Genomic DNA, 15,887 nt, shown 5'->3' on the forward strand with positions numbered 1-15,887 from the left:
GGAAAAGGAAATTTGGCCACCCTTGACATTGACTGGAAACATTGTTTACTTGAATTACAACTCCCAGGATTCACATACTCAACATGGTCACTACACTGACAAGGAGACACTAGAAGTTATATTTATTTATTTACAGTATTTATATTCCGCCCTTCTCACCCCACAGCGGACTCAGGATTGATTACAATGTACATATACATGGCAAACAATCCATGCCATAGACACACAACGTATATAGACAGGCACACAGAGGTTATTTAACATTCAAGCTTCATGAGGGTATTCTGGCCACCAGGGGAGCTGTCGCTTCACCATCCATTTGTGACACTGATGGAGTACTTCCTCATTCATTTGCTTGCTTGCTGGAGATTTTATGCCGTTGTAAATTAGTTAAATTAGCCTCCCCGCATAAGCAGTACCTAAATTTCCTAGTTGACAGATGCAACTGTCTTTTGGGCTGCAAAAGTTCACAGCAAGCTACACAGATGGTTGGAAGCTCACTCTGACCCGGGCTGGATTCCAACTCATGACCTTTCGGTCAGTAGTGATCTTAATGCAGCTGACTCCCAGCCAGCTGCGCCACAGTCCTGGTAGTTACAAATAGTAACTTTCCCAAGCTTTGATGAGTAGCCTCCTTTTCCTAGTATACTGTCATCCCTCTGTATCCAACAAATCACGGCTCAAATTTTTTTAAAAAATATAAAAGTAAGCGTTGATTTTTGCCATTTTATATAAGGGATGCCATTTTACTACACAATTATACATAATGGGACTTGAGCATCCTTAGATTTTGGTATCTTTGAGGGGTCCTGGAATCAAACCCCAGCAGATTCTGAGGGCTCACAATACACAGAAAGAGAGTTAAAATGAAGGGCTAAAATGCAAAGCATTTACTATGGTTCCAGTGTGATGTAATGACCTGAGCCCTGGGAAAACCCTTTTTCAATTCCTGTTACTGTCATGGGGCTCACTGGATCACCTAATCAAGGTCACCTCACCAGTTATACTGCCCCTTTCCTTCACTGAACTCCATGGAGTCTATATAAGTAATCTGTTTCCTCCCTTATAGAGAGTTTCCATAGCACTTTGTCCTCCAAAGCACTTTACATTTTAGGCCTGCTTGTATGTTTTCCACAAACGCCCCCATCACTTTTTCGCCCATGTTCCAACATTACTTTCAATTTTAATTTTACATTTGGCCTTCCCATAGTTTTTAATCGTGTGGTCTTATTGTTAATGTTGCATTATTGTATTGTCCATGTTTTATTTTTAATTGCTTGTATTGTTGTTATTACTGTTTGTATTGTTGTATTTGGGCTCGGCCTCATGTAAGCCGCACCGAGTCCCTTGGGGTGATGGTAGCGGGGTACAAATAAAGTGTTATTATTATTATTATTATTATTATTATTATTATTTCCACAAAGTCACTGCAAGCTGAATAAATGTTATCCATTTGATGAATTATTTTAAAATCCTTCCAAGTTAGAAGGGCAAGCAATTTGTTTTTAATTTAAAACCAATGCTAAATGGCTGCAGCATGCCAGATATATTCCACAAACATACAGAATAGACAGAGCTTTGGCAGTACCTCTTTCTAATTTGTGAATATATTTCTTAGCTGAGTAAGGTAGGCCATCTGGCCCACTAATAAAAATGAATCTCATTCCCTACCTTAGTGGAATCCCTTTTCCTCCCTGAACATACCTCTCCTGCTTCTTCTTTAGCTTCTCTGCAAGCTGCACAGGAAAGAAAGGATGTAAACTAACACAGGTAATTGCGATCACAACTTCCAACTGCCTCCCCTACTCCTCCCTCCTTGACACACACACACAAAATGTCTTTTCACCTTGCTCAGTTCTTGCTGCAAACGGGATATTTCTGTTGTCTTGGATGCCTGCATGAGGAATAGACAAGAGTGTGGAAATATTCAAGTGCTCAACCTGCCTCACATGCATTTTTTGGCAAATCCCTCCAACTGCCCACCACCACTTTTGCACAAACACTGATTCTATCAAAGACAACTGAGACCTTTTGACCCCCCAGGCACATTGGACTTTGAGCTCTCAGGGGCCCTGTTGAAATGCAACAAATAGTAAGGAATGGTGAAGTCTGTGATCCAAAACATCCAGAGCACCCAAGGTTTTTGGTATAAGGTATAAACTAATCTAAGTTGAGGGCAAGGGAGAAACAAAGGTCGCCTCTTTCCCTCTGATCAAACACAAGGAAACTAGAGGCAACTGACTACCAATGCCTCAGGATTCTTCTCTCTTTTCCCAATGTAAACAAAGACATGAACAGGGAACTTCGTAATATTCAGTCTATACAGCGCAGGGGATAGGGATGTGAAGACTTTCTGATCCTGTTAGACTGCTCCTCCCATCAGTTCACACCAGCTAAAATAGTATATTGGGCACTTGGTATCCACTGGGGTTGGGTTCCAGGACCACCCATGGATTCAAAAATCTATGGATGTTCAACTCCCATTACATACAATGGCATTGCAAAATTATATAAAACTAGCTATCCCCTGCCATGCGTTGCTGTGGCCAAGTCTGTGTATATGTGTTTGTGTGTATATGTGTGTGTATGTATTTTGGTTCATGAGGTCACAAAGAGTCAAAAATGACTGAACGAATGAGTAAAGGAAGTCATTTTTTAAATTTTTGCCCTCTTTTTTCTCTCTCCCTCTCTCTTTCTTTTTTGGGGGTACTTTTTTACTCTCCCTTTTTGCCTGTATCCTTCTTATTTTTTCCCCTCTCTTTCCTATACTGCTATTGTTCTCACTCTTTCGTTGGATTGATAAAACTTAATATATTTCTTTTTTTTAAAAAGAAATGACTGAACGAATGAACAACAACAAATATTTGTGTATACGTGTATATATGTATGTTTGCGTATATATGTAGTTTTGTGCTTGCATTGTAATGTATTTTTTATTTTTTGGATTTATTTTTCTGCTGTGTTTTTCAGTGTTTTATGAGTAACTAGCTCTCCCCTGCCATGCGTTGCTGTGGCCCAGTCTGTGTATATATGTTTTGTGTGTGTATATATGTGTGGTGTATATATATGTGGTTTTGCACATACGCTGTAATGTTGTTGTTTTTTGTTTTGTTTTGGGCTTTTTGGGCTTTTTAAGTCTCTTCTGCTATGTTTTTCAGTGTTTTTATGAGTGATGGTCACTTGTTGGCCTGAGAAGTGTATTCTGTCCAAATTTGGTATCAATTTAGGGTTATGTTAATCCCACAAACGAACATTACATTTTTTATTTATATAGATGGTCACTCATTGGCCTGATAGGTGTATTCTGTCCAAATTTGGTGTCAATTCATCCAGTGGCTTTTGAGTTATGTTAATCCCACAAACGAACATTACATTTTTTATTTATATAGATGGTCACTCATTGGCCTGATAGGTGTATTCTGTCCAAATTTGGTGTCAATTCATCCAGTGGCTTTTGAGTTATGTTAATCCCACAAACGAACATTACATTTTTTATTTATATAGATGGTCACTCATTGGCCAGATAGGTGTATTCTGTCCAAATTTGGTGTCAATTCATCCAATGGCTTTTGAGTTATGTTAGTCCCACAAACAAACATTACATTTTTTGTTTATATAGATGGCAAAATCAAGGTCTGCTTTTTAGAATATTTTGTTTTGAATAGTTTCCAGTTGTGAATGGTGGAATGTGTGGAATCCAAATACATGCATACAGAGGGTTACCTATATTTGATGGTTTTACCACTGCAGCACCACAGTCAGCCTTCTGTATCTAATAGATTCTGCATCTTCAAATTCAACCATCCATGGATTAAAAATATGCCAAAATAATATTCAAAAAGCAACTTTTTGTTGTTTCAAATGGGGGATATCATTTTACATAGGGGAAACCATCATTGTACACTGATAACTACACAGTTCGGGCCCAGCTTACTTGTCCGAACGCATCTGCCCCTACGTTCCACCTCGCAATTTAAGATCATCCAGGAAGGCCCTGCTCTCGCTCCCATCAACAGCGCAAATGCGGCTGGCGGGGATGAGGAGCAGGGACTTCTCAGCTGTGGCCCCCCGACTATTGAACACACTTCCAAAGGAGGTAAGATCTGCTCCATCGCTCCTGACCTTTAGAAAAAAATTAAAATCTTGGTTCTGGGACCAGGCTTTTGGACAATAGATGTATGCATCTTTTAATGGGACAAGGAATGGAATGGCGACTCGACTGATTAGACTGTTTTATGGTTTTAATAACTGTTTTGATATTTGGTGATGTACTGTTTTTAATATGATTTATGTCTAATGTGTGGGTTTACTATTGTAGTTGTAAGGCATTGAATTTTTACCATTATCTATGTGTAAACCGCTTTGAGTCCCCCTAGGGTGAGAAAAGCGGTATATAAATACTGTAAATAAATAAACAAATAAATAACTTAATAAACCATTAAACCATTTGGAACGTTTTGTGTAGTTGGAACATGTTTCCATCATGAAATACACTGCTTTGAAACTGGATCCATCATTTTGAAACAGCCTGTATATGGATCTTGAACATCCACAGATTTTGGTGTCCCCAGTGGGTCCTGAACCAATGGCCAGCAGATACTCAAAGGCCCACTGTATGGAGATATATTGAAGAATGATGGGAGCCCCAGTGCAGCAATATCACACATCCTTCTTACCAGCTAAGACTGCTAGCCACTGGTTTCCAAGGGAGAAGAGCAGTGCTCCAGGAGATCTCTTACCTCGAGGCTTTGCAGCTGCTCTTTCAAGAGAATCTTCTCTTCCCGCTCCGTCTGCCATTTCAGTTCCACCTCCGAGAGCAGCTGCTGAGAAGTACTGCCACCTCCAACATCAGATGCCTGAGGCTCCACACTCTCTTGCCCGGCAGGTGGAGGCTCCAGAGAAGCGTCCCCCTTCCCGCCACCTCGGTTTTCGGCTTGCCGGGCCACTTCCTTCTCGTAGCGCTCCTGCAACGCTAAAGAGACAGAGCGACTCCAAACTAGCCCTGTAGATGCCCAGCTTTGGAGTTCACATTCAACATGCCGTAGGTTCCCTTAGAGTCCAATCCCTGTCCCACAAACCCCTCTTTGCCCTGATCAGTCATCATTTCGACTCCTAGCTTTAAACTTTAGTGATCACTTTGCCATTGCTACCCCATCAATGAGGAGGAGAAAGACAGCGTAAATGTGAGATGGGTTCTCCCACAAAGAGCTCGGGACTATTTCATCAACCCTTGGATTTAAAAAAGAAACTATACTCTCAATTTTTCTATTTGCCCCAGCAATAAGACTTAAGAGGGAAAATCAACGTACGATGCCTTGTGAATTTCTGCTATTCTTTTGTTTGCTCATTTTTAAGAATTTCTGCTCTTTTTGCTCTTCCATCATTTGCCTGAACCTTAATAATGATAATAATTTTTTTTTTGTCGTATCAGTAGTGACTTAAAAAACTGCAAGTCGCTTCTGGTGTGAGAGAATTGGCCGACTGCAAGGACGTTGCCCAGGGGACGCCCGGATGATTTTTGATGTTTTTATCATCTTTGCGGGAGGCTTCTCTCAAGTCCCCGCATGAGGAGCTGGAGCTGATAGAGGGAGCTCATTCGCCTCTCCCCGGATTCGAACCTGCGACCTGTCGGTCTTCAGTCCTGCCTGCACAGAGATTTAACCCACTGCGCCACCGGGGGCTCCAATAATAATAATAATAATAATAATAATAATAATAATAATCTTTATTTATACCCCGCCACCATCTCCCCAATGGGGACTCGGGGTGGCTTACATGAGGCCAAGATCGAACAACAAATTACAGCAAAATAAAACCAAAAACACATGCAACAAACAACAACATTGTAATTACATAAAATATATGAATATATTAACGATACAAGATTACAATAAACATAGTCACAATGACAACGGGCAGGCTACATGTGCAAGAAAATGATTAAAAAACCAATTAAAACTGATTAAAAACACGGGTGAGATAAAAGAAGAAGCAGGGGGCTCATTAAAACGGGGATTGTGGAATCAAGCTTTCCCACCTTCCCTTCCATTGAGTCCCCTCTGCTCACATTACATCACAGGAGGGTGAACCTTGACTCCTCCAGATGCTGATGAATGATTCCCACCATGTCTCATTGCTCACTAGGTTGACTATCCCTGATGAGAACTGAAAAGTCAACACCACTTGGATGGCCAATGGTTCACCACCTGAGATCTACACATGCATCCTAGTTTGCCCTTGATGTGACTAATGATGTGAACAAGATCAACTCAGTGTGACACATGGGCTGGGCTAGTATAGTTTAAGTATCCCATATCCAAAAGTCAACATACTCCCAAATTCAAAACTGTCCACATGGGATGATTGAGACGGTGACACTTTTGCTCTCTGTGTATGTAACATAAATAGATATTATAATTATATATTAGTATTACATGTAATATTACTAATAATATTACAATATAATGGTATAATACAATATAGTAATATTTAATACTGATATTGTACTATGCTAATAATATAGTATAGTATATGTGTATATATCTTGTAAGCCACTCTGAGTCCCCTTCAGGGTGAGAAGGGCGGCATATAAACAGATATATAAACCCTTTTTCCTAGTTCCAACAGACCTCACTACCTCTGAGGATGCTTGCCATAGATGCAGGCGAAACGTCAGGAGAGAATGTCTCTAGACCATGGCCATACAGCACGAAAAAAACCTACAACAACCCAGCGGTATATAAATGTTGTAAATAAAATAAATAACGAAATTTCATGTTCAGACTTGGATTCCACCTCCCACATCTGTGGTTCCCAACTTTTGGTTCTTCAGTTGTTTTGGATTGCAACTCCCAGAACTCCCAGCAAGCTTACCAGCCGTAAGAAATTTTGGGAGCTGAAGTCCAAAACACCTGGAGGACCAAAGGTTGGGAACCACTGTCCTAGATATTACTCTATGTAACACAATTTTTGTTCTTGGGTTCTAAATGTCATTTCCTTATTGGTTCTATCGTAAAAACATGAAAAAAGTTTATTAAACTGTTTTTGCGGGAAGCCTCATGGAGACTCAACCCATTCAACATAGTCTGTGACAGGCACAAAAACAAATTTTCTGGAGTATAATGACTACTTTCAAAGTAAGTACCTCACAATTAAACAGGAAACAACACTTTCAAACCAAGAGCAGATTTTTTCAAATTTTGCCACACAGTGTTATGTATCTACAGTATATGCAAATACAAGTATTCCAAAATCAGAAAATCAAAAATCCACAACACAACTGCTTGCCATCATGATGGCGCAGCTCTTTTTAACAGTGAAATCTCTCTGCTGTTGTCTCTTCCCCTTTCCCATGCCCATGATTTCCCTGACTTTATCCCAAGCCCAGTGCCGCCAAGAGCAGTACCTGCCATGTTCTTCTGTAGCGCAGAGTTCTCTGCCTGCAGCCGCAGCAGTTCTCCATCCACAGGGCTGGTTGGGGTGGATCCTTCTGCGGCTCCTGTTCCTGCCACTGACCCACCCTCCCGGAGGGTCTTGTTCTCTTTCTCAAGCTGCTCGATTTGGGTGCACAGCTGGAAGGAACAAGAAAAGCACAGAAGGTTATTGTTCAACATCAGGACACACACAGAGTTAACAATAGTGGAAGGGAAAGCAAAAAGAAAATTCATTTATTGTGCAAATATCTTCTTTTCAAGAAAAAGTAAAGTCATCCCTCAGTATTTATGGGTTAAGTAGTTGCAAAATTTCTCCAGTTAGCTACGACCATTCCAACTTCTGGGTGGTTCTTGTACTCCTACGATGGTTCTTTGGAGACTGGAATTGTGTGTGATTGTTTTAATAATAATAATAATAATAATGCCTTGGTCACCTCTGGGTTGGATTACTGTAATGCGCTTTACGTGGGGCTGCCCTTGAAAACAGCTCGGAAATTCCAACTGGTCCAATGAGCAGCGGCCAGGATGTTAACTGGCACTCCTTACAGAGAGAGGTCAACCCTCCTGTTCAAGGAGCTCCACTAGCTGCCGTTTATCTTCCGAGCCCAATTTAAGGTGCAGGTGCTTACCTACAAAGCCCTGAACGGTTTGGGACCAGCCTACCTGCGTGACCACATCTCCATCTACGAACCCACGTGTTCACTTCGTTCATCTGGAGAGGCCCTGCTCGTGATCCCGCCTGCATCGCAAGCACGTTTGGTGGGGACACGAGACAGGGCCTTTTCCGTGGTGGAACCTCGACTCTGGAACACCCTCCCCAAAGATCTTAGACAGGCCCCTACATTGGCAGTCTTCAGAAAGAACTTGAAGACTTGGCTGTTCTGATGTGCCTTCCCCGAATAGGAAATCTCCAATACCAAGTCCCAGAAGCACTTTATTAGAATTAAGATTGCCGCACACTGCACACTGCACTTGCCCTACAATCCTTACATATCACCTGTCACATCAGCACTTTTAATACTGTACCCTTTACTCTGGTCCGGCCCAGTTTTATTGTGTTTTGGTGAATTGTTTGTTGCTTGTTGTTTTGTTGTTTTAATATTGCTTTAATTGTTTTAATTTGCTTTAGGTGTATTGTTATGTTGTGTATTGAGGCCTTGGCCTTTGTAAGCCGCATCGAGTCCTTCGGGAGATGCTAGCGGGGTACAAATAAAGTTTAATAATAATAATAATAATAATAATAATAATCTATATAAATAAAAATGCAATGTTCATTTGTGGGATTAACATAATTTAAAAACCACTGAGCGAATTGACACCAAATTTGGACACAAGACACGTATCAGGCCAACGAATGTCCATTAGTCATAAAAACATGGAAAAACACAGTAGAAGGGACTTAAAAAGTCCAACCCCCCAAATACATTACAATGCATGCACAAAACCACACATATATATATATACACAAACACACATATATACACACATATATGCATATATACACACAAAACACATACACAGAAAAGGGGGAAGGAAGGAAGGAGAGAAGGAGGGAATGAGAGAAGGAGGGAAGGAGAGAAGGAAGGAAAGAAAGAAGGATAGAGAAGGAAGGAGGGAGAGGAGAGAGAGAAAGAGGGAAAGAAGGAGGGAAAGAAGGAGGGAAGGAGAGAAAGAAAGAAGGGTAGAGAAGGAAGGAAGGAGAGAAGGAGGGAAAGAAAGAAGGAAGGAGAGAAAGAAGGAAAGAAAGAAGGGTAGAGAAGGAAGAAAAGAGAGGAGGAGAGAGAGAAAGAGGGAGAGAAAGAGGGAAAGAATGAGGGGAGAAGGAAAGAAAGAAAGGTGGAGAAGGAAGGAAGGAGAGAAGGAAATAAAAAGGTAAAAGAGGGAAGGAAGGAGAGATGGAAGGAAAGAGAGAAAGAGGGAGGGAAGGAAGGAAAGAGACAAGGAAGGATGGAACCAAAGAGCAAAGGAAGCGAGAAAAGAAACAGGTAGAGAAGGAAGAAAGAAGAAGGGAAAGAAAAAGAGGGAAGGAAGGAAAGAGGGAGGAAGGAAGGAAGGAAGGAAGGAAGGAAGGAAGGAAGGAAGGAAGGAAAGGGGCAAGGAAGGATGGAACCAAAGAGCAAAGGAAGTGAGAAAAGAAATAGGTAGAGAAGGAAGAAAGAAGAAGGGAAAGAAAAAGAGGGAAGGAAGGAAGGAAGGAAGGAAGGAAGGAAGGAAGGAAAGAGGGAGGGAGGGAGGGAGGGAGGGAGGGAGGGAGGGAAGGAAGGAAGGAAGGAAGGAAGGAAGGAGAGAAATAAAGGAGAGAAAAAGGGAGGGAAGGTTGGCCACAGCAACGCTTGGCAGGTACAGCTAGTAATAATAATAAAAACTTTATTTACACCTCGCCACCATCTCCCCAAGGGGACTTGGGGCAACTTACATGAGGCCAAGCCCAGCAATACAGTAAAAAAATATAACACAAGAACACAACAGAAAATAAGAAAATAAAAATAAATTAAAATTAAAAAACCTATTGTGTGATCTTATTGTGTGATCTTACTTGGCAAATTAAACTCTCTCAATCTCGGGGGAAAGTAAGGCCAAACAAATTTGGCGAAGAAAACCTTGTGATAGGTTCGCCATGAGTCGTAAGTGACTTGAAAGGACACAACAACAACCTGCGGCCACCCTACTCAAGAGCGGATGTCTTGTGTTGTGCAGTGCCCTCCAACAGGCATCAAGAACTACAGCAGGGACTGTTCTTACAGCCCAGTACCTTGGAAAGCTCTTGCATGAGGGTGCTGTTCTGCAGCCTGAAGTCATCCTCTTGGCTGTGCAGTTTTCCCTGAAGCATTTCATTTTCACTAAGCAAGGCATCCACTTCCTGGAGGAGAAAGAAAGAAAACATAGCAACAGGACATGACGAGAACGGATAGACAGCCAGAAGATAAGGCTGGTGGAGCAGTATCCATACAACAAGCTGAGCTCCGTTCCAAGGCTAGGAAATGCTCTCCCATAATCACTTCCTACCATTTTCTCACCAAGATACAAATCCACTCAGCTCTATGGCAAGGATAATCAACTCCAAAGAGGTGACTATTTCCCACCCTGCAGCTCCCTTGCTCCTCATGCGACACTTTTTGTTTTGCTTCTGGCTGAGATCTGTGTTAGCAAAGGGTCATGAGAGCAAAACCAACATTGGGGTTTTGAACCATTGGGGGATGTGTGAAATCACCCACAGAAATGAGGGGCTTTGAGGAGCTTTAGGGGCCACAATATGGGATCCTAAGGGCAACACATGGCTAAAAGGCCATATTTTCTCAATTGCAGACTTCTGGCAATTGTGAAGAGGGCAGATGAGGGTAGCAGATTGGGCAAGATGTAATGAAAAAGGAGGAACCGGCTGAAAAAGAGCTGCTGTTTACATAGATGGTGCGCCTTTAGAAGACACTTTTTCTCTGTTGCACAGGCCACTTCTATTGTGATTCTAATTATATTTACACCCCACATTTTCCCCAGTTTGGATTCCAAGTTGGCTCTAAACCACACATTTAACATTCACAGAACACAAATTAAAAAATTATTAAATTATTAAATTAAATTAAAACCAGTTAAAACGTAAGATTTAAAAAAACACAGCACAACATAGGTTATAGAAAGTCCAGCATCTATATATATGAAAATGCTGTGTGCATAATGAGTACCTTAAAAACAAAAGAACCAATGAACAAAATCACACCAAATTTGGCAACAAAACGTCTCACAACACAAGGAGTGACCATCACTCAAAATTATGATTTTGTCATTTGGGAGTTGTAGTTGCTGGGATTTATAGTTCACCTACAATCAAAGAGCATTCTGAACTCCATCAACAATGGAATTGAACCAAACTTGGCACACAGAACTCCCATGACCAACAGAAAATACTAGAAGTGTTTGGTGGGCATTGACCTTGAGTTTTGGAGTTGTAGTTCACCTACATCCAGAGAGCACTGTGGACTCAAACAACGATGGATCTGGACCAAACTTGGCACGAATATTCCATATGCCCAAATATGAACACAGATGAGAGTTGTAAACACTGGGATTCACAGTTCACCTACAATCAAAGAGCATTCTGAACCCCACAAACGAGAGAATTGGGGCAAACTTCCTACACAGAACTCCCATGACCAACAGAAATTACTTAAGGCCATTGAGTCCAACTACCTTCACTAGGCAAGAAAACATAATCAAAGTCCTCCTGACAAAGAGCCATCCAGTCATAGATATAGATAGATATGATTCACACACACAGAGATATAGTATCATAGATTTGAAAAGGACCTCTAAAGAAGGACAATTACATGTTGCATGTTCCAGAGTAGGAAAGCCAGACACTCTCCACATCAACACTGACAAAGAAACAGCAAGAAATACTGTTTACCCACAAGCCTCAAGACATTACATATATTAGAAACCAACATTTTCTCATTACTTTATTTTCCTGATCACTAGACTGGGCCACAGCAATGCGTGGCAGGGGGCAGCTAGTATTATATAATTGCAGTTGTCACTCAGTCCTCAAAAATATGTCAGAGCAGAAAGGTCTTCATCCATCTGTAGAACAAAAATAGGATTCCAGTCCAAGTTCCCTGAGAAAAGAGATCTGAAGCCTGTGGGCAGCAGCCAAGAAGCTCCCACTCTGTGTCCACCACATATACCTATAGGGCTGGCCTCAAATCTCCAAACAAAGGAGGTTTGTAAAGGAGGACATGGTTCTTCAAATAATCTCTTTCCATTCATTCACATTTACAAGCTATAGTTGCACAAAAATTAGGGCATCACTCTATCACCTATGATCAACTAGATCTCAGTCCGTCCCTTTAAATATTTGTGGAAGCAATTTTTAAATTTGTTTATTTTAAGATCTGGGCTGGAGATATGCCAATCAAGGACAGCCCTAGGGCCCTTCGAAACAGGCCATATATCCCAGGCTTTCTGCTGTAAACTGAATTATATGAGTCCCCACTGCCAGATAATCTGGAATAAACAGAAAACCTGGGATCAGATCCTGGGATATAGAGCATGTCTGGAAGGGCCTCTAACTGCATCTTAAATTACCAATACTCCCTGGCTATGTGGAAAAGGGACATCACAGGAGAAGAAAGCCTCTACTGACAAGTGGGCAGAGAAGAGCGAAGATGACAAATGATAGGATAGATCTGGACTAGGTGGCAATCAGGACCATGCAAATGACTTTGTTCAAGAAGTCTTACCTGAGCCTTTTTGCTCTTGCTCAGAGCCTGCAAAGGAAAGACAAAAGGTGAAAACATACTTAAAACATGGGCATAGAGGAAGAGACAAATCACTTGTTGCCACATATCAGAATCTGCTGTTTTTAAGTATTTAACCCTTTAGTTATTGATCAATATCTGGGGCAACATGCTATTCATTTCCAATCTAAGAGCACTGGTTCTTGGACAGCGTTTTTTATTAGGAGACATAATTGAGGTATGTTTTTAATACTATTGTTATGGTTTTATATTACATATTCATGCTGTTAAATGTTTTATGGTGCATTGGGCATCGAATCGTTGCCTCTGTAAACCGCCCTGAGTCACCTGAGGGATGAGAAGGGTGGTATACAAATATAGTAAATACATAAATCTTACAATACTGAGTAAAGGTGCATAGGGGGCACCAGGAACAGATTCCTGTAAAGATTTGGGGGGAAAAATCACTGAATCCCAAATCCAAAAGAGATAACCTGGCGCCACCATAGCTTTGAACTGGAGTTGAGTTGTGACAAATATTTCCAAGCCAGAGTGTATCTGTAGTGCCTGACAGATTAAATTCCACCGTGTGTAAAAAGAAGGTCCATTATCTACTCTATCCACACACACACATACACACATCACATCCTACTTTATTATTATTATTATTATTATTATTATTATTATCTTTATTTATACCCCGCAAATCTCCCGAAGGACTCGATGCGGCTTACAAAGGCGAAGGCCGCCGACAACACAGCATACAATACACAATAAACTCATAAGCAAATAATAAAACATCAAGCAAGACAATAAGACAATAAACAATAACATCGTGACACAATTAATATCACTTCACCTTCTGAGACTTGGCAAATTCCTTATCCAAAAATGCCACTCGTTGCCGAAGACCATTTAATTCTAAAAACAAAAATAAAAAGGGATTCAGAACCAATGAAATAGTTTAGAGACATAGCCATTATTATTTTGTAATTCTATTTACACAACGTAATGATGAACTAGCATGATGTAGTGGTTGGATTATGATTCCAGGAGGCCAGGATCTGAATCCCCATTCAGCCACAGAAATGCAGTGCATGATATTAGGTAGGACTTACAGGAAGACAGTGACAAACCTCCTCTGAACAAATCTCATCAAGAAAACCCTAGGACAGAGTTGCCATTGGGCAGAGTGAACCTCACAATAAGAACTCCTACCTGAAGTTGTTGTGTATCGTTGTATGCCTTTGAATCATTTCTGATATTCTGATTTTACCATAGCATTTTCTTGGCAGAATTTATTCACAGACGCTTTGTTCTTGCTCTTGAGTCTGAGAAAGTGTGACTTTCCCAAGGTCATTCAATGGGTTTCCATGGCTGAGTAAGGATTCGAACCCTGATTTCCCAGTGTCCTAGTCTAATGCTTAAACGACAACAACATGCTGGCTCTCATTTACCTGAAGACCACGTAGCTACAGTAATAGTATTATTATTTGAAACACAAAAAGATTAGTACACACCAAACAAGGTCACTCTGCTGGCTGTTGTACTGGATCACAGGTTAAACATTTCCGATTGTTATTATTATTACTAGCTGTCCCCTGCCAAACGCTGCTGCGGCCCAGTCTGTGCATATGTGTTTTGTGTGTGTATATATTTGTGTAAGATAAAGTTAAAGGTTTTCCCCTGACATTAAGTCCAGTCGTGTCTGACTCTGGTGGGTGGTGCTCATCTCCATCTCTAAACCGAAGAGCCGGCATTGTCCGTAGACACCTAAAAGGTCATGTGGCTGGCATGACTGTATGGAGCACTGCTGCCTTCCCTATAGATCTACTCACATTAGCACGTTTTAGAACTGCTAGGTTGGCAGAAGCTGGGGCTAACAGCAGGAGCTCATGGTCTGTGGGAGCCAAAGGGGTTGAAAGTACTACAAATCCCATCATCCTTTGTCTGTCCTTCCCCATACCTCACCAGGACGTACAGGGGGTCATGGGGGTTATGTGTGCGAAGTCTGGTCCAGGTCCCTCACCTGTGCTGATCACAGTGGCCTGTGAAAGTGGCAGCCAATCAGAAAGCTGCCACATACACCTCCGCATACAAACACACATACATACAAACATATAAACATACACTTTTATTATAGGTATAGAATATTATTATATTATTATTATAAGAATCAGAAATGAGAAAATATCTTAAGAGATACAGACACTAGCATTTGGGAATTCTATATGTACAGAAGAATGACTTGAAACCTTCTGACACATGACTTGGGTACAATTAATCTTTTAATTATATATATATATATATATATATATATATATAGAAAAATATAGATACACACACATACATACATACATGCACTCACATATACATTCACATTTCTTGTCCTCAAAGTAATCAGTCCCTGCCAAAAGCAATTAAGAAGCAACAGGGGAGAAAGAAGCAAATAATTCACACCTTTACTTTCCCTTGTTGGAAGACCAGAGTGGGGAACTAGGAAGCCCTAAGACCTTTGCACAATTTACGGCACTTTTGCTAGTAACCACAGGAAAGCTCCTTTGGCAATCTGCCTGGCTTCAAAGATTTCATCAGGCATTGCCCATATAGCTCAAGCATATTTTATAATGATTCAAACTACAAAGCTACATGACTTTTTGGCTTTGAATGACAGTCTTAGCATACATCACATTCTGAGCATATACTTCTTTTGGGGGGGGGGCTCTTGCAAATGCATGGCACACAGGTAGTTTCTAGGCCTGGGCGGTTTCGTTCGTTAATTTTGTAATTCGTTAAATATTCGTTAATTTTAGCAATTACAAAACGATTACAAAACTTATTTTTAAACCCGGAAGTGTTTTTAAATATCGAAACGGCAGGCGCCAAAAAATTTTGTATTTCCGTCCATTTCGGAAATACGTAAGATGGCCGCCTGGCGATGCTTGCTGGGAGCTCTCCTCTCTCGGCACCGGCTGAGCAAGCGAGCGAGAGGGCGAGCGAGAGGGGCGAGCGGCAAGCGAGAGGGGCGAGCGGCGAGCGAGAGGGGCGAGCGGCGAGTGAGAGGGGCAAGCGGCGAGCGAGAGGGCGAGCGGCGAGCGAGAGGCGAGTGAGAGGGGCGAGCGGCGAGCGAGAGGGCGAGCGGCGAGCGAGCGTTGAGCGAGAGGGCCCGCCAGAGTGAGTGCCTGCCTTCCCTCCTTAATAATAATTTTAATTTCTCCTCCCT

General features: G+C 41.4%; 1 protein-coding gene across 2 annotated transcripts in view; it reads right to left on the reverse strand.

The window, feature by feature from the left end:
* Nucleotides 1–15,887, reverse strand: part of GRIPAP1 (GRIP1 associated protein 1) — a 113,472-nt gene that overhangs the window by 88,210 nt on the left and 9,375 nt on the right. For both annotated transcript variants that reach the window (XM_060763132.2, XM_060763131.2), the window contains exons 3-9: nt 13,524–13,585; nt 12,668–12,694; nt 10,186–10,293; nt 7,406–7,571; nt 4,740–4,972; nt 1,847–1,894; nt 1,705–1,736 (exon numbers count right to left, since the gene is read on the reverse strand). In XM_060763132.2, the coding sequence (XP_060619115.2) occupies nt 1,705–1,736; nt 1,847–1,894; nt 4,740–4,972; nt 7,406–7,571; nt 10,186–10,293; nt 12,668–12,694; nt 13,524–13,585 (676 nt within the window). The remainder of the gene's footprint in view (nt 1–1,704; nt 1,737–1,846; nt 1,895–4,739; nt 4,973–7,405; nt 7,572–10,185; nt 10,294–12,667; nt 12,695–13,523; nt 13,586–15,887) is intronic.

The sequence above is a fragment of the Anolis sagrei genome, chromosome 2, assembly GCF_037176765.1.
Source record: "Anolis sagrei isolate rAnoSag1 chromosome 2, rAnoSag1.mat, whole genome shotgun sequence".
Lineage (NCBI taxonomy): Eukaryota > Metazoa > Chordata > Lepidosauria > Squamata > Dactyloidae > Anolis > Anolis sagrei.